We start from the raw sequence: 18,927 nt of genomic DNA on the forward strand, positions 1-18,927 counted from the left end.
TATGTTTTGTCAGTCTAGAATTTTAATCTTTATCTTTGCTGAAAATAACTACAGTATATATGCCCACACCATGTTGATTAAAACACCTTTGCACCATCAGAGCTCTGGTCCCCGTGTCTTTCTTTCTCTTTCTTTCTCTCTCTCTCTCTCAGGCTATTTCTTTGGAGCGCAGAGGCACTCTGAGTTCACTTTTCTGCCCTGGCTTCTAAGACCCTCTCAAGAAGGCGCTCTGCGGCCTCCATGAACAGAGCAAGCCCCTGTGCAAGGGGCTTTATTGGCTTTCTGCGTAAACCAAGGAATATCAGCCTCTTTCTCTCCTTTACTTTCTTATTGTCAACTCCGGACCACCAGGTTCTGGTCCATTAAAGGACTGCAACAAACATTAAAGATTAAAAGGCACAGATGTCAGCCAAGATCACATAACATGATTTAAGGTACCAAAATTTCAATATTATTAGCATTACCATATTATTATCACTGCAATCATTAGTGTTTTCTAAACTGTTGCATTTATTGAGAAATGTAGTGTATATTTAGGTCATTCTGTAGGTGGGCAGTTCTATGTACAAAACTTAAATTGATAAAATTTGCGTGAGATTTATAATTAATTATGCTTAATGGCATATGGTCTTGTAATGGGTTTCTGTTGTTTCAACCTGACTAGGCTGTAATATTAGGATTTAAGGTAATCCACCAGCCACTTTGTAAAACACTCACATCTCCTGCAATTATTCAAGCAGACACTAATCTAGGTGATGCTGTGAAGAGGTTTGGAGGGTGTAAATCCATGATATAGACTCTAATCTAAGGAGATTATGCAGATGCACTGATTTAATCAACAGGAGGTCTTTAAAAGATGTATAGTAATTCATGGAATAAAATTTCAGACAGTAAGTGGATCAGCATTACTCCCAATGCCTCAGTCTCCTGCAGGCAACAGCTCTGCCCTGAATAACTCAGATTCCAGCCTGCTTGTGTTTACCCTCCCTGAGGAAGTGCCCTCCTGTCCTCACACTTTTCCGTAACCATCACAGGAGCAAATTCCCTGTGAACATGAGCTCTGTCTTTCTTTCTCTCTCCTTCTATAATTGAACCCTAACTGATACAAACCTGATACACTTATGATACCTATTAGCTTAACTTTATAAATGTTATTGGAGAAGGCAATGGCACCCCACTCCAGTACTCTTGCCTGGAAAATCCCGTGGATGGAGGAGCCTGGAAGGCTGCAGTCCATGGGGTCGCTAAGAGTCGGACACGACTGAGCGACTTCAGTTTCACTTTTTCACCTTCAAGCATTGGAGAAGGAAATGGTAACCCACTCCAGTGTTCTTGCCTGGAGAATCCCAGGGACAGGGGAGCCTGGTGGGCTGTCATCTATGGGGTCGCATAGAGTCGGACACGACTGAAGTGACTTAGTAGTAGTAGTAGTATAAATGTTATTTATGGTACATTGACTGACAACACAACTCTCAGTATATTAATATAGATGTACCCAAAATTTTCACGGAAAATGGTGATTTTTTATTGCTGCAAGTTCTTAGGAATAAAACTTACTTCCACTGCTTCTTCTTGGTTCAAGGAAGAAGGGGACCACTCTTAGACCTAATTAAAGGCCTTGCCTGGGTTATTTGGAGATACCAGTTTGGAAAATTTACATTTAGGAAGAAAATATAAATGCACTTTCTTAGAAGAAATGTATCATCAGTAATTTTCTGCTCTTTACTCCTGATTGCATGTGAGGTGCGGTTTCCGCTGCTTGCTAGTTGCCCTCCAGACTGTCATCTACCTTCAACAATCATCAACTTGCATGATTTTGTTCATAAAATTTGCTTGTATGCTTATTTTATTTTTATTCATGTAGTTTTATGATTTTTCTCATTGCAACAAATTTAATTACCAAAGAGTTTATAAAGGAAACATTTTACAAAGTAAAGCCCCAATCATAATTACCAACTGCAATGTTCTCATCATTGTTCTATGAGCCATTCCTTTTCTATGGATTTCTCCTCATGGACCCCTGTACTGGAACTACAGTGGGGAAATTTTAATGAGAGATGGGCTAGATGGAAACAAGAAAGTTTCCAAAATCTTGGTATCTCACTTCCTTACTTCCTTAATATAAAAGTAGGCCACTCTCCTGCTGGAAGTGAATAGATTGGGGCAGAAATATTTCCATATGTATATTTAAGCTCTGATCTGCCAATAAAGTGTTTCTTTCTGACTTAGAAAAGTAAAACTAGAAAAAAATTCATGTTTCCTTTGAATGAGGTACTCCACTTGTTTTCCAGCCAGCTTCTGCATTTATTCTTAGCAGAAATCCTGACTCTTTGTCACTAATACATATCCCACTGATGTATGAATGATATTGGAAATCTGTTTAAGATTAAGGCCCTCTCATTATTTGTTCTTTTCTCCCCTTCTAGGTTCCTGGCTTTTCTCCTTTTTTTTGTTTTCATAAACAATTGTATCTTTCATAAGTAGTTGTATCTTTTATATATGAAAAAATTGAGTTCGAATATTAATCTTGTTTCCAGAAGAAATCTTAGTGATTTATTTAGTTATTTTATTTTTTGTACACTCTTTTTTTCTTTACTTTATTGTTTATTAGTGTGTTTCAGGTGAACATTTGTTACATCAGAAATAATGACCATACTTGACTTTTTATATCAACAGTTTATCTCTTACTGTGTTTTGCCAGTTTTCTTAAAAAAACATTAATAGTGATGATGTATTATGGTCCAGATGGTGACCTTTAAAGACACTCCAAAGCTTTAAGACAGAATTTGCAGCTACTAATATGATTTAAATTTATGTTTAAATTAACATAAGTTTAAATTATTCTTAAGCATCTATTAACTTATTTTGTTTTAGTTTTTTTTAGCTCAGTTGGTAAAGAATCCACTTGCAATACAGAAGACCCTGTTTCGATTCCTGGGTTGGGAAGATCCCCTAGGGAAGGGATAGGCTACCCATTACACTATTCTTGGGCTTCCCTTGTGGCTCAGCTGGTAAAGAGTCTGCTGCAATGCAGGAGACCTGGTTTCAATCCCTGGGTTGGGAAGATCCCCTGGAGAAGGGAAAGGTGACCCAATCCAGTATTCTTGCCGGAGAATACCGTGGACTGTATTCCATGGGGTTGCAAAGAGTTGGACACGACTGAGCAACTTTCACTTTCATTTCAGTTCATGATGTGCACTAGTATGTTCATGGCATCCTTTCTTTCAACTATCAGTCTGATTTTTCCTCTCACACATTAATATAAGGCAATTGCATTAATTGGTTACTTTCAAAAATCCTGTTGTTTTCCAGAAATAACCCACATATAATGCTTTATTGACAACATGACAAATTCAAACAGATTCTCTCAACCTTTGTTAGAGTGGAAATTCATATTTATGCAAGGCCCCATGGTATACAAGGTTCATAACTTGCTATGTTTTTTCTTTCTTTTTTGATGACCCAGATGTTAATCCTGTGTTCCAGGATGACCAACAGGAAAACTTGGAAATTATTCAAAGTCCAAACAATTCTCTAACCCCTTTCTCTAGATTATTATTTTTTTAATATATAGTAAACCACTCATCTGCAGATTTGCTTTTCTTGATTTCAATTACTCAGGTGGTTAAAACCTTGTTCAGGAAATATTAAACGGAAAATTCTCAGAAATAATTCAAATGTATTTAATTGTGAGCCATGCTATGTAGTGCAAAGAAATTCCACACCATCCAGCTTTATCCCAACGAGAATATGTATTGTCACTTTGTCCTGCTTATCCCACCCTCATTGACTTAACTTTCTGGGTTATCATATCCATGGTTGTAAATCACACTAGGTGTCTTCAAGTAGCCCTTATTTAATAATGGCCCTCAAGTATGGTGATAATGATGGTGGTATTTCAGATATGCCAAAGGGAAGCCATAGCGTCCATCCTTTCGGAGATTGTTTCTGTCTGTCTTTTCCCTTATACTATTGTAATAGAAAAAGACATGCAAATTCTGAGTTCTCTAAAAGAAATGCTTTCCCCGGTTTCCAGGGCAATGGCGATTTCCCTGCAAATCGGATTTCATCTTGAGGTTGAATAGATGTATATAGGGCAGTAGATTACGAGGAAGCAGGAGAAGTTTGCAGGCTGACGTAGGCCTGGTGGGTGACCAGGTCTGCCTATGCTGCGCAGGTTCTGGGTTCCTGTATTGAGTTCCAGGAAGTGGGAAGCACATGATCATATTGTGGTGAATTTAGGAAGCTCATAAAGGAAGTGAAAACCCACAGCATATATTCTGGACACATGGTAACAAGAGAAGAATTTACTGTCAGCAATATGGAGGACAACCAAGTGAAGTGTGCATTTGACACTATCTTCACATCAAATAACAATAAAAGAAGCTGCATTACAGTAGAAAGAGCCTAAAGATCAGGAAGTCTCCTTGATATGCTGCAGTGGACAAGGGCTCCCTCAGAGAAGGAGTCCTGAGCACCCCGTCTGGGCCGTGACTCAGATCCTCACCTGTGGCCAGTGCAGAAGAAGGGCCTGACAGGGAAAGTGCACACGCCATCATCGTACCTCCAAAGGAGGGTGCGCTTGGCAACATCCACAAAACTAATACTCCCACTGTCACAATCAAGGAACACCCCAACCCTGCCCAGAGGTCTCTCTATGTACAGAGGCGTGGTGGGGGCTGTGGTCCAGAGTTGGTAATGGTCATCCTGCTTCACACACACAAGGAGAAAGTTGTCATTGTTGGATGCGTCCAGTATGCCATTGTCCTTCCTTATCCAGGAATCCTTACAGAAGCCTACAGCCCAGTCCCAAGAGCTGTCCACAAGCATCTCCCAGTACTGTTTGCCGGAGGTGAAGCTCTGGTCTCCCCATGAGGCAAAATACTTCAATGTTCCATCATCCAAAGATGCATGGAGGCTGTCATGTTCATACGTCAGACGTCTTGCATCATCGAACAACCTGATGTGCTGACTGCTTACTTCATTACTGAGTGAAAAGTTGACTGTGGAGAGATGAGGGAAAATGCCAGTCAAAATCAATGTTAAAATTCAAATTATCTACCAGAGAAGGTGGTCCACCTGGAGTCTCACTGGAAATATATTGTAAGATTGGAAGGGCAGTTCTGATTGGAAAGTATTGGGTTTAAATATTGCTAACATATCTGCTGAAGAAAGAACTAATTAAAATGGAAAAAACTACCTACAAGTTCAGAGGTTATAAGTTAGAGGGAGGTCAAGGTGACTTCTGGCTGGGTGTATTGTATATTTATTACATCTAAAGGATTGGACTCCTGGGCATCGATCACCTCCAAGACCATGACAGCATATCTTATCCCCACCTTCACCACCACTGTGCAAGGAAAAAAGCTGAATTGTAGAATGGACAATTGGTGATCACTCTACCATTCAGTTAAGTTAGCAAATGGACACTGAAGAAGTACAACCTAAGGATGGCTTCTTCAAAGTAGTTTATTTGTAGGGCTTTTCTGTCTTTGATCTGTGGTTCCAAACTGAAGCCTAGTCTTCCACTTCCTGCTAAGTCACCCTCCAGGGTGAAGTTTATCATGGTGCTCATTGTGGCTTCATCATCCAACCATTTGCTTACTTGTGATTTCTGCATTTGATTTTTGAGGCTTATATATTTTGAAAAATTATGTGAATGGAAAAATCACTTTATGCCTTCAATTCCTAAGAACTTTTTAAGCCAAAATGTTTTTAGGACTTCCCTGGTGGCACAGTGGAGAAGATGCTTCCTGCAAATTTAGGGGACATTCCTAATCTGGGAAGAGTCCACATGTTGTGGAGCAACTGAACCTGTGGATTATGACTACTGAGCCCGTGCTCTTGAGCCCAGGATCCACCACTACTGAGCCCACATGCTACAATTACTGAAGCTCACTCATCAAGAGTCTCTTGTGCTCTGCAGCAAGAGAAGCCACTGCAATGAGAAGGCAACCATTGTAGTGAAGAGTAACCTGGCTCCCCACAGCAAGAGAAACCCGTGCAAAGCAACAAAGACCCCGTGTGGTTAAAACTAAATAAAGAGAGAAATATTTCTAAAATAATATAAATAAAAAAGAGAAGAAAATGTATTCTCAAAAAATATTTTAAAACTCTAACCGCACTTAAACTCTGAAATTTAATATCCTGTTTTAATTACCAGTTTTCTAGAAGTCAGTGAACAGCTGACATTGTATGTCATGATATTTCTAGGGCTCAAGAAGCCATTTTGGGAGCATGTTACTTTTTTCATTATACAAAATTTTATGAAATTTAAAAATATTTGATGAGGCCTGAATCAAATCAGTATCTGCACCAGCCTGCATGTATTCTGTAAGGATTTTAGTGACTCTGTGACCGTATATGTCTTCACCTGTCTATCTGCGGGCTGTTCCCCTGCACAAGGTGAAAGCTAAGCAGGAAAAGACTCTGTGGACACCATCACTGAAGGACCCTGCAGGGCAGACATCCCAATGGGGTGACACTCACCTCGGAAGTGGTTGAGCCAGTCCATCAGCCCAGACATGGGGCGCGCAGGGAGTTCTGGGAGCAGAGGCTGAGGCACGTGCAGCTGTGCTGACTCACTCCTGTAAGAGAAAGATGTGGTTCATCCTTCTGCTGCCCAGGGCTTCTTAAACACAGCCTTTACAATAAGACAGCATTCTCCAGCTCAACATTCTTCATCTAAATCCCTTTTCTACCCTCATGGGATAGAATTGAGCTGTTTTTGGAAATTTATTCTCACTCTTCTTCTTGCCCTGATTCCAGCCCATTTCTCAGAGGTAATTGCCTCTCTAACCTCAAACTTGGGGAAAACTAGTCTTTGCACCTCTAGGTGCTGGTGATTTAGAAATCTAAATCAGAAATTACTGACCTTTAAGAAATTTTTGCACTGAGCTGGATAATACCTCCCTCTGCCACAGTAGCAAAAAGGCTAACTTCCTTTTGAGCAAGAAATCATACTCAGCAAAACAGGTGCAGACACATGTACACAAGCAATCTAGCATTATCTAGGTAAGTTACATCATCACTTTGTTAAGTGCTGCTGTATCTCTTTCAGAGCCCCCAGGTGCCCTCTTCAGTATCGAAAAGCTTACCGTTTCAGTTTGTCTTCCAATTCCTGTCAAGAAAAAAAAAAAGACAAGTTAGACCTTATATACAGGCAACCAGGATTTGGGTTTGCAAAACTTCAGTAGAGTTTTAATCACCACCACCAGAAACAGTCTGAGAAATCTGTTTTCCTTTTCTTTCTGGGAAAAAAAAAAAACCCTCTGGGACAACATATTTTGTATGGATAGAATGTATTTCTTGAGGAGTTAATGAAACGAAAGGTGAAACAGAGAAAGGACAAGAGTACTGATGATCCACCCTCTGCTCTCTGCATATTGATCTTTCCTGGGGCTTTTACCCAAAGTGTAATAAACTCCAAACTAATGTCTAATGAAACCTGGTGTATCTCAACAGGAAGTGGAAATATACATACACACACACACACATATATATACACACATACATGTATATGTGTGTTTGTATATACACATATGAGCTTTGTCCAAATGTCTCCCATTGCACATTTGAAGACCAAAAAATGGAATCAGTACATAAGCTGTTCCTTTCTGGTTTTAATAGAAGCAAGTTACAAAAGGAGATTTTGAAAAGGGAATATTTCCTGGGGAATATCTAGGATCAGAATGCTATAAAGCTTGCTCAGGCATAATTTGCATGAGTTGCACTTTATCTATAATATTTCCAAGTAGGAGAGAATCCCACCTTAGTCACAGGGGATGAAGAAATATACCATGTTAGGGAAGTCAAAGGTGTGAATGTCAGGTAATGTATTTTCAAACACATCCTCAGTTCTTACCTGGAGCAGCTCCACATCTGGTTTAGAGCACATTTGAATGAGCTCCTTGTGTATTTCTCGGAGCTCTCTCTTCTTTCTGATTATTTCCTCTTGCCTTCTTCTGAGTTGATTGTATATGTTTTGGCCTTCTTTTACAATGCTCTCTACATAGTAATCTTCTTCCTCTGGGAGAAATGGGGGTGCCATCTGATAAGTTCTCCTAATCATGTCTCCATGTCGATACACATAAAACTGTTGAGAGATGAATTTCAACATCATTTAGTTTGCTATGATTCATGTTCTCTCCCAAGAAGCTGTATCCATCCTAAATGAATGCTCTCCCTCATCTCAGAAGCCAAGTTCATTCTTCTTTCCTTCACCTTGTTTTCATTCTTTTTAATTGATCAGAAACCAAACCTACCCTTTCTTCAAACAACTTTCATCTAATTCAAGAGTTCCTGAAACACTTGGAGAAAATCTTTTCATGAATCATTTCTTTCATATGCCTCCTGTTAAATGCGAAAGAGCCCATGTAAGCAATTGAAATTTATGGGTGATTCATCTGTCATATGCAATATCCTCATTTCAATGCTAATATGTAAGCTTGTGTTTCACCTAGTATCTCCTGGCTTTCTCTCTTAGTGCCATGCTACATAATACTTTCAGTGTTGGTAATCTCAGGAAACATCTTTCTAAAAATTATTGCCTGTCCTTGAACAGTTTTCCAGCCTCAATCATTTCTTTCTAGTGTTCTTTTCTCTATGAATCAGTTTTCTTCCTCCCCATAAGTTCACAAGCTTCTTCCCATATTGTTTGGAAGATCATTTCTCTTCATTCCATTTCATATTTCTCCTGGTATTGAATGATTCACTCTCTCATGCTCCAACTCTTTCTCCTTGTTCCTTTCCCCTTGAGTTGTTTAACATGTTACATTTTCTCCAACTTGAACCAATATCACTGTCTAGCTAGAGAGCAGTCACTCTTCACCGTGATGGGCACACTCCTTAAAGTGCTGTTTGTGTTTGCTTTGTATCACCTGGGCTCATGTACTAATCAGATTGAAGTACTTTGTGGTTCCCAATGACATGCCTTTTACTTTCTGGAAGGTATGACTGACAGAAATCTGTGCCTGAAATAACCCATGAATTTTTAAACATTTACTTGAACTTCAAAACTGGAATTGATCTTAAATTTGAGAAATTTTCCTTGAGATCCTAAATCACGTCTATGTAATCATCCACATCACACCATAAACCTCCACCTTAGAACTTTCTTCTGATGGGTCTTTTGTTTTAGTTATTGATCCACTGGATCCTAAAGAGCTTGAGAGGCATGAAAATGTTGGTTGAATGGTGCTTAGAAGGTTTTTTCTGATGGTGTTCAACTCACTCTCTGAATTCAGCTCACTTTATTAATGGTAAGTTTCTCACTGTCTGCCTCAATCTGTTTTCTCAGAGAAATATGTTCTTCTACTTACCATCCAAGGGTCAGTTCCTCTGCTACTTTTCTTGAGATTTCTTTCAGTTTCTTGAATCTTTTCCCATAAAGATGTCATTTGCTTTGCCAACTTTTCCTGTAAAAGAATTATGAATTTTAGTACAAGAAAAGCAAATACATTAGAGTTTCAGAGCCCAAAGATTGGGGTGTACTGATGATTATTAGATAAAGGTCCTTGAGGGAGACACTAACAGACCACGACAGGTCATCAGGTGTCCCTATTTTTCCTCACTCATGATCTGTTGTATGAAATTCTACACTAAAAATCCACACACCATTAGGTAATTATCTGCCTAAGGTATGACTAATTTTCAGCTGCTGTGGCCACTTATATCAAAATTTGGATATAGTTATGTTTATCTTCTGTAAAACCCAATGTAGTGCATCTTCCTTCTTGTCCAGGATTAGAAAACCTGTATTCAATTAAAAGTATTTTTGCACTTGTAGATTTTACAGTTTCTTTCTTAAAATTAAGGCCCAACAGTGTCAGTAGCATAATAATATATCACCCAAATAATTTCAGTTAGCTTCATCAGCCAGCCATTGGATACAAGTTCCATAAAGCAGGTATACTGCTCTATATTCTTCACTGCTTTATTATTGTTAACTAGATCTGTACGTGGCACTCAGTAAAAGTGAAAGTTACTCAGTCGTGTCCAACACTTTGTGACTCCATGGACTGTATAGTCCATGGAATTCTCTAGGCCAGAATACTGAAGTGGGTAGCCTTTCCCTTCTCCAAGGGATCTTCCCAACCCAGGGATCAAATCCAGGTCTCCAGCATTGCAGGTGGATTCTTTACCAGCTGAGCCACAAGGAAAGCCCAAGAATACTGGAGTGGGTAGCCTGTCACTTCTCCATGGGACCTTCCCAGCCCAAAATCAAACTGGTGTCTCCTGCATTGCAGGTGGATTCTTTACCAACTCAGTAAAGAGAGGGTTTAAGCATCATCATTTTAGTCTCTTAGATGTACCATCCTCAAGCTTCCTAAGTGCTCTCAGAGGCATCACTCACCCAGGATTCCTCAGCAGCCTCTTCAGCGAGACAATGTCTGTGAGTCTTGTGCTCCTGACCTTGAGAGCAGACCAAACAGAGCAAGCTCTTGTTGGCTTCACAGAAGATCGTCTTTTTCTGCTTGTGGGTCCCACACAGGTGTTCCTCACACTTCAGGAATTGCCTGAGATTGGCTTTCCTGACAGTGGACACCAGATTCTTCAGAAGAAAACTGGTTTTGAAGCTTGTCTGTTCTGATCGTTGTCTGCACACTGGACAACTGGCAGGGACTTTGGCTTGTTCCCAGAAAAGACAAAGACAGGACCTACAGAAGCTGTGCCCACAGCCTATGGTGACTGGGTCTAGAAGGAAATTCAGGCAGACAAGGCAGGTGAGCTCCTTCTGGAAGGCTTCTGGGATTTCTGAGTCCATTTTCCTGAGGGAAGAACATCAGGAGTTTATTCCTCTTTCCCCAAGCCAAAAAAGGAACAAACAAAATTAGACTTGGGTTGTGACTAAATAATACACTGCTTTAGGAGCAGAAGAATCTGGATTTTTCATTGGATACAAATGGAAAACAGAAACACAACTTTCAAGAGCTGCAGACAATTTTCTCAGTGGCCTAACCAACACTATCTTCTGAACTCTTTCCCCTCTACCTACTGGAGAAGCTCGGTTTTGATGAGGTCTTGTTTTCCTCTAGATAGCATGACTTCAGGAGCTTGACCTAATTGACAGCTCTACGTGGTGCGTCCTAATTTCTGCAAACAGTATTCTCTATGCCAGTCACTGATTTGGTGTGAGACAGTTGATTAAGCTTGTATTTGTATTATTTCATATAATTATCATGCATTTTCTCTAGATGTCCTTTTTTTTATCTCAATCTGCATTTTTTTCCAAAAATATTTTTTTCTTTGTAAAGCACTTTGAGTACATTCAGAGTCAATAAAGAGGAAATTAAATGTTGGCAAATTGTAACTTATTCCAACCAGAGTTTATTTACATGAATATACTAAGTGGTTGAATTTTTCTTTCTATCCATACTCACCCGATGCATTTTACATGTTATAGAAATAGCCATCATCAAAAAAATGCATGTGATTTAAATTTTACATTGTAAAAAAATTAGGTCCTTTTGCCTGTGCTTGTTAAGCATAGAAGCGTCTTAAGTTTCTCATCTCTCTATGCTCAGTAGTGTCACTTTTCTGACTGCTCAATCATTCCCTAGCTTCTTTAAGATTTCAGTTAAAAATGTTTATTTTGGGAGGGATGATAGTTACCTCACTTTAGCAATATTTTCAGCAGCACACTGTGTGCATTATCTAGCTCTAGCATAGAGTATTGTCTCTGGTATATACAGACACATTTCACTTTTCGGGTAAGTGATGATAGGTAGTACATATTGAATTGAATAGTCTTAAGAAATATTTTTAGAAGCTACATCAAACACAAAACATATCAGTCAGCCACTTTCTGAGTCCTTAAAATGCATGGGGACAACTAAGAAAGAAACACAATCACAGAAGTAAAATGAATCCCCCTAATCATTCCACAGTGCATGTCAAGACAAGCTAACAAAACCGGAACAGGATTATTTCACTAAGTTGGTAAACAGGGCTGTTACACTGAAAAAAATCTCATTTTACCGATAAATTAAAATTAGGAAATTTAGTTTGTTTTCCCTCAGAAGAGTCCCAGAAGCTGCTCTGTGGTGAATTGTGTACTCACCTAAGGAGTTGTAGAAACAGTCTACCCTGGAGAATAATATGAAGTTGGCTCAGGGGTCAAGAGTTCCAAGTGTGACTTTCAGAAGTCTCAAGATGCAGGTGAACTCCAAACACTCCCTCTCAGTTCTGGAGAAGACTGACTTTGCCTCCTGGAGTCTCCTTATATTGTGTCTCTGAACCCCACCCATTTGTTCAAGTGATTACGTTTCACCAGTCTTCCAATGGGGTTAATATGGATGATTAGATTTCCTAAAACAAGGCAAGACTGCTTTAACAAATTGGCTTATCTTCATAAACATATCTGCCAATATCCTCTCCTCAAGAGTCACTGATTGTACCACAAACCCAACCTGTGATTCTCTGAATGGCATTAATTTTTATTTTTAATTTACTAAACAAGTTGGAAAAATTCTTTCATCTCTATAGAGTTTAGCAAATGTCTTGAAAAACATGGAAATTTATTGTCTAAGGTTTTATTAAATATGTTCTGTCATGGAAGAAGAGCTTTATTGTATTGATTCATTGAATTTTAAATTGTAAAAAAGCACTTCAATGTAAGAACTCCTGTAGTCACCAGTCTAGAAGGAAATTTATCTGCCCCATATCCTCACAGAGATCAAGCCCCTCAGTGGCCCCCAGCAACAACAGGCCAGGAAATTCTCTGCCTGGTGCTCCCCACCCAGCTCATGGGAGACAGTAGAGAAAGGCCCCAGCTCAGACACCGCTTTGGGTCAATTTCATGAATAGGTTACTCTCAAACAAAACAGAAACAACAGTGACCACTTTGGAAAAATTAAGCCAAAAAATATTTTGAAGAAATCACACATATCCTTACCTTTCTTCCCTGACATATTTTCCACTGAACAATCAGTTTGAGAATGCAGAGTGTTTGAAAGGAGTGGGAATCTTGACCCTGTCTTTAAGTCTTTTAAGACATATGTGCCGTTTGTGTACATTTCAAGTGGCTGATGCTCCTAAGTGCTTATAAACAAGCTTTTTCAAAATGACAGTAAGTTGCAAAGCACAACCATTCTTTGCTGGGGCAGGTTCTTGTTAACAACAACCCCAAGGGATTTATATTCCAAGTCTTAACCAATTTCCTTAGCACTTTCCTTTCCTAAGTGAAATATGCCAATATACGATAATTACTACAATAGTATGATTTGTCATAGTCATGAAGTCTTTTTAGGAATGCTGGCATGACAGTGATTTTATTTCTCTATGTTTCTGTATTTTACAAAATAATGACACAAATGAGATCACTCGATCCAACTATAATGTTTCCTCTTATGGAGACACTGGTGCACTAGATCACCTCAGAGGAAGAGCTTGAAGATGGGACTAGCCCAGAGCTTGCTGTAGAGGATGACACTGGGCCTGTAAGTGTGTGTTTATTAAAAGTCTGCCCTTCAAGCAACAGTGAGAAGATGAATTAGTGTAAGCTCTCTAGTTTAAACTCAGGGTAAGATTCTTGCATGCAAACTTCCCTCATGATAGCCTTACCTTGGTGCAGTACCTGAGTGAATAATCACAGAAGGTGTGTGCATGCTGCAATACGGCTGCTACTCTCACTTCCCCCTTTGTTGTCTAGCCCTGCCCACCCGGCATGTCACAGAGCCATTGTGAGGTTCTGTGCCACAAAACTTATTAAATACAAAAGTAAATCTATTTGCTTCATTGTAAGTTTATTATGCAAGACCACCCACAAAGTAAATGTTCTAGATATACATTCTGAAACTCAATAAAATGATCATGTTACTACACTTTTGGCTTCTAAGCTTACTCTCTGTGAGCTTGAGAGATGTCAAGGAATTTCTATATTTAATTTTACATCAATCAGTATTGTGAATTGTCTTGCAGTGTTTTAGTTTGGTTTTAATGTGGAATCAGTTGTTTGAGAAAATTAATAAAATCTATTATTTTTAAAGAATAATATTAGTTCTGCTTCATTGACTATGCTAAAACGTTTGACTGTGTGAATCACAAAAAAAATGTGGAAAATTCTTAAAGAGATGAGAAAACCAGACCACTTTACCTGCCTCCTGAGAAATGTGTATGCAGGTCAAGAAGCAACAGTTAGAACTGGACATAGAACAATGGACTGGTTCCAAATAGGAAAAGGAGTACATCAAGGCTGTATATTGTCACTCTGCTTATTTAACTTATATGCAGAGTACATCATGAGAAACACTGGACTGGAAGAAACACAAGCTGGAATCAAGATTGCCGGGAGAAATATCAATAACCTCAGATATGCTGATAACACCACCCTTATGGCAGAAAGTGAAGAGGAACTAAAAAGCCTCTTGATGAAGGTGAAAGAGGAGAGTGAAAAAGTTGGCTTAAAACTCAACATTCAGAAAAAAAAGATCATGACATCTGGTCCCATTACTTCATGGGAAATAGATGGGGAAACAGTGGAAACAGTGTCAGACTTTATTTTTTTTGGGCTCCAAAATCACTGCAGATGGTGACTGCAGCCATGAAATTAAAAGACACTTACTCAGCCATGAAATTAAAAGACGCTTACTCCTTGGAAGGAAAGTTATGACCAACCTAGATAGCATATTCAAAAGCAGAGACATTACTTTGCCAACAAAGATCCATCTAGTCAAGGCTATGGTTTTTCCTGTGGTCATGTATGGATGTGAGAGTTGGATTGTGAAGAAGGCTGAGCGCCAAAGAATTGATGCTTTTGAATTGTGGTGTTGGAGAAGACTCTTGAGAGTCCCTTGGACTGCAAGGAGATCCAACCAGTCCATTCTGAAGGAGATCAACCCTGGGATTTCTTTGGAAGGAATGATGCTAAAGCCGAAGCTCCAATACTTTGGCCACCTCATGCAAAGAGTTGACTCATTGGAAAAGACTCTGATGCTGGGAGGGATTGGGGGCAGGAGGAGAAGGGGATGACAGAGGATGAGATGGCTGGATGGCATTGCTGACTCGATGGACCTGAGTCTCAGTGAACTCCGGGAATTGGTGATGGACAGGGAGGCCTGGCGTGCTGCGATTCATGGGCTCGCAAAGAGTCGAACATGACTAAGCGACTGAACTGAACTGAACTGAACTGATCCCATTCATGTGCACTCCAGTCTCATGCCTTTAGTTCCGTTCAGTTCTGTGGTGCAACGGAAATTGATAGAAGTGCAGGACACTTTTTGAAATGTAAAACTCTTCAGACAGAAAATTATCCCCAAGTTTGTCCTTGAATAAATAGGGATAAAGTAGAAAAGGTTTGGGGCTTTCCAGGTGGCCCTAGTGGTGAAGAACCAGCCTGTCAAGGTACGAGACATAAGAGACGCAGGTTGAAGATCCCCTGGAGGAGGGCATGGCAACCCACTCCAGTGTTCTTACCTGGAGAATCCCATGGACAGAGGAGCCTAACGGGCTACAGTCCATGGGGTCACACAGAGTCAGACACGACTGAAGTGACACCACACAGCCTCAGGGAAAAGAGTGGCAGAAGTGACGTCCAGAGAGAGCAGAGTCTGCTCAAATATTCAGAGTAAAGCAGAGAATGTGCCTTGAAGGACTCTGTCTCAGGAACAACTCCTCTGTGCTCGTTCTCTCTTATATACAGCTTATGGAAACTACAGAAACAGGACAATTCAGATAGGAGTCATTTTTTGTTTATTTGTATAATGCATTTCTCAAAATTATACTTTGGAATTCTGGAAATATGTAAGTAGTACAATGTATCTTAAGACTATTTCCAAAATTCTAAATAAAACAGAAGAAAAACTAAGATCCAAAATCAAACTCCTGGGCTTCCCTGGTACCTCCATAGTAAAGAATCTGCCCACCAGTGCAGGAGACACGCAATCGATCCGGATCTGGGAGGGTCTCATGTGTCCAAGAGCAGCTAAGACCCTGAGCTACAGCCACTGAGCCTGTGCTGTATCGCCTGGGAACCACAACTGCTGAAGCCCACACGCCCTTCAGCCATGGTCAGCAACAAGAAAAGCCACCACAATGAGAAGCCCTCACACAGCAACTAGAGAAGAGCCCCTCTCGCTGCAACTAGAGAAAATACTGCAGCAACAAAGACCCAGCATGGCCAAATAAACAGACTGAAAAAAAAAGAAGAAATCAAAACTCCTGAACACTTTCTACAACAAAACTGATTGGAAGTCCCAAAATATGAGCTAGTGGAGATTAATCAGGGATATCTAAGTTCCATGGGGGTAGCAGAATCTGTTTGTGTGCCTGTGCTCAGTCACTCAGTCATGTCTAACTCTATGATTCTATGGACTGTATCTTTCCTGGCTCCTCTGTCCATGGGATTCTCCAGGCAGGAATACTGAAGTAGGTTGCCATTTTCTCCTCCAGGGGATCTTCCCAACCAAGGGATCAAACCGACATCTCCTGCATCTCCTTGCATTGGCAGGCAGATTCCTTAACCACTGAGCCACCTTGGAAGCCCCATCAGAATCTGTTTAGATGAAGCAAAAGGAAGAAACAAGATATCTGATCAATTTTAGAAGCCCAAAAGTTATCAATAGAAATATGTTGAAACGTTGGCAGGTCACTTTAAGAAAAACTGATGTACCTGAGTAGGCTGAGTGGAGACTGAAACATGCCAGGAGTCCACAACAACATGTGAAGTGACTGGTACCATCTGGTTCCTGCAAGTCTCAGACATAATCAACTAAAACTCTCTTCCAGGGCCAAGCTCTGTACTGAGAAAAAAGTACTGGGAATAAAATTTATAGGGAGAAAGACTGAGGCAGTGGGAGCAGAGAAAAAGAATGTCTCAGGGAAAGAAATGGAAAGAGAAGCAGGAGATGGCACAAGTGAAGAGATCACATTATTGAACACCTTATGAACATAACAGAGAACTGTAGACTGATGAAGTGAAGAAAGCTATCTTGACCCATGTTCACCCTTATAAAAGTCCAGGAAGACTAACTGCATGTAAATACCATTAAAGGAGCACATTTCTCACTTAATATTTAGGAAGCATTCAGAGAGAAGAAAGTAACTTTTCAGATATAATAGAACTGGTAAGACTGTTCATGAAGTGGCTCTAGAGAGACAGTCCCTAGCAGAGCCCTTGGGCCAGACCTCCATGCGGACTGTGCCTTGTTCTCCCATCTCAGGAGAACGTGGCTCTGAGAGGCCCTCTCTGCTCCTCAGCCCCAGAAACCTGCAGCCCCACAGCCCTGTCTCCCCAGATCCTTCTCTACCACCTGCGGGGCCACCTCCAGCTGTTCCTGAAGGTCAGTTCTGCAGAGTTTCATATTCCTCTCTTTCACACATCATCTCTAGTCCCTGAGGTCACTCCCTCTAAGGAACCATCTATAAGTCATTTTGTCCTGGCTTGACAATAGCAAACTTTTCTAAGAAATCATTACAGAAAAAAAAAAAAAATACAAATATATATATATATATATATATATATATATATATATGTGTGTGTGTGTGTGTATATATATATATGTATACATGTATATATACATATACATATATACACACACATATATATACATGTGTAAAACCTCCCCTGAGGGCCCAGGCTTTCTTATTCCTAATTGTAGACCACACAGCCAGCTCTACTAGGCTTTGATACTTTTCTGGTGAATATGTGATACAAAGGACCAGATATGTCTGGGACCACAAGGTATTTCCAGTTATCTACTAATTTTTGGACTTGGAAAATGACTCAGTTAAGCCAGCCAGCTTCAAAGGATGGAGGGAGGAAACCAAAGGCCATAAGATTTGATCCTGAGAATTCATTAGAACCAGTGACAAGACCTTGAGGGTGAGGGGCAGCTGGGTCTCTGTATTGGGTGTGAGTGGCGTGGTATGGAGGGTGAGTCCTCCCCTGTTCCTTCAGGGCTTGCTTGGTGGAGAACTTTGGTCACTGGGACAGGGCCCATGTGAATGGAGAAATCCCGACACCCGAAAGTCATGAGGGACGAGTCTGGGCTTAAACCTTTCATGGAGCAGAGGCTGCTTCCCTAGTCCATCCCAGCTCCAGGATTAAAGGGAACACTACATTCTTTCTGGGGGCTTCCCTGTAGCTCAGCTGGTAAAGAACCTGCCTGAAGTGCAGGAGATCCCAGTTCAATTCCTGGGTTGGGAAGATCCCTGGAGAAGGGATTGGCTACCCAGTCCATCATTCCTGGGCTTCCCTGGTGGCTGCTCTGGTAAAGAATCCACATGCAATATGGGAGACCTGGGTTCGATCCCTGGGCTGAGAAGATCCCCTGGAGAATGGAAAGGCTGCCCACTCCAGTATTCTGGCCCGGAGAATTCCATGGGCTATATAGTCCATGGGGTTGCAAAGAGTTGGACATGAATGAGCAACTTTCATTCTTTCTACCCACTTCTTTTTGTGCTTATGAAAGTGTGATAAAGACTGCATGGGTGATGAATGATCCCAAGAAGACTATGTCATTTTCAACAAAATCCACTGAACCACCACCAAGACCTACAGAAGAAACCGGGGTTGGTGAAGATGACCAGAGGCCTACTTGGCCTGGAGGGGCCCCTTGTTCCCAGAGCTAAGACTTCCTTGTGTGTCTTGGAAGCACAGCGGCTCTGTGGAGGGTGTGGTTCTACTTCTCTTCAGGCTGAGAAGAGCCTAGGAGCCCTCCATCCCTGGAGCAATGTCTCCTTCTCCAGTCCACAGGTGTTCAGACTGGGGATCTCCAGGCCAGGGCACTCACTGCCACCTCCTTCAGCCGAGGAAGGAGGCAGAGCCCAGGAGCCCACTGTTACAGCCGTAGCTCCTCTGGTGTTCAAGGCTCATCAAGGCTCATGCGGACAAGGACTCTGCAGTGCTTGCCTGTGACCAGGGTCACAGGTCGAGAATGTGGAGAGAGGGGAAGAGGGGTGCAGGGGTGGGGCAGTTTACCAGGCATG

At 40.8% G+C, this 18,927-nt stretch overlaps 1 protein-coding gene across 6 annotated transcripts; it reads right to left on the minus strand.

The window, feature by feature from the left end:
* Positions 1–4,292: 4,292 nt before the first annotated feature.
* On the minus strand, positions 4,293–12,233 carry LOC147342598 (tripartite motif-containing protein 43-like). Of its 6 annotated transcripts, none has more exons than XM_086383179.1 (7): positions 12,062–12,233; positions 10,355–10,769; positions 9,321–9,416; positions 7,865–8,095; positions 7,098–7,120; positions 6,490–6,587; positions 4,293–5,003 (listed from the first exon to the last, which is right to left on the minus strand). In XM_086383179.1, the coding sequence occupies exons 2-7, from the start codon at positions 10,763–10,765 to the stop codon at positions 4,504–4,506; spliced, it is 1,359 nt and encodes a 452-aa protein (XP_086239305.1). In that variant the 5' UTR covers positions 10,766–10,769; positions 12,062–12,233; the 3' UTR covers positions 4,293–4,503. The 6 variants fall into 6 exon arrangements, with proteins under 6 accessions (XP_086239305.1, XP_086239306.1, XP_086239308.1 ...); XM_086383180.1 differs by having other exon boundaries at positions 10,355–10,799; XM_086383182.1 differs by lacking the exon at positions 10,355–10,769.
* Between the last annotated feature and the right edge of the window lie 6,694 nt (positions 12,234–18,927).

The sequence above is a fragment of the Bos grunniens genome, chromosome 29 (genome assembly GCF_055505025.1).
Source record: "Bos grunniens cultivar Pamir isolate PY7600 chromosome 29, Bosgru_T2T1.0, whole genome shotgun sequence".
Classification (NCBI taxonomy): domain Eukaryota; kingdom Metazoa; phylum Chordata; class Mammalia; order Artiodactyla; family Bovidae; genus Bos; species Bos grunniens.

Bases quoted from the DNA above. Each gene is read 5' to 3' on its own strand.
- LOC147342598 (XM_086383179.1), bottom strand. From the start codon at position 10,765: ATGGACTCAGAAATCCCAGAAGCCTTCCAGAAGGAGCTCACCTGCCTT. The intron at 7,121-7,864 runs GTAAGAACTGAG...TTTTCTTGACAG, and splicing joins CAGATGTGGAGCTGCTCCAG to GAATTGGAAGACAAACTGAA. The intron at 5,004-6,489 runs GTGAGTGTCACC...ATCTCTCCACAG, and splicing joins CTGGCTCAACCACTTCCGAG to TCAACTTTTCACTCAGTAAT.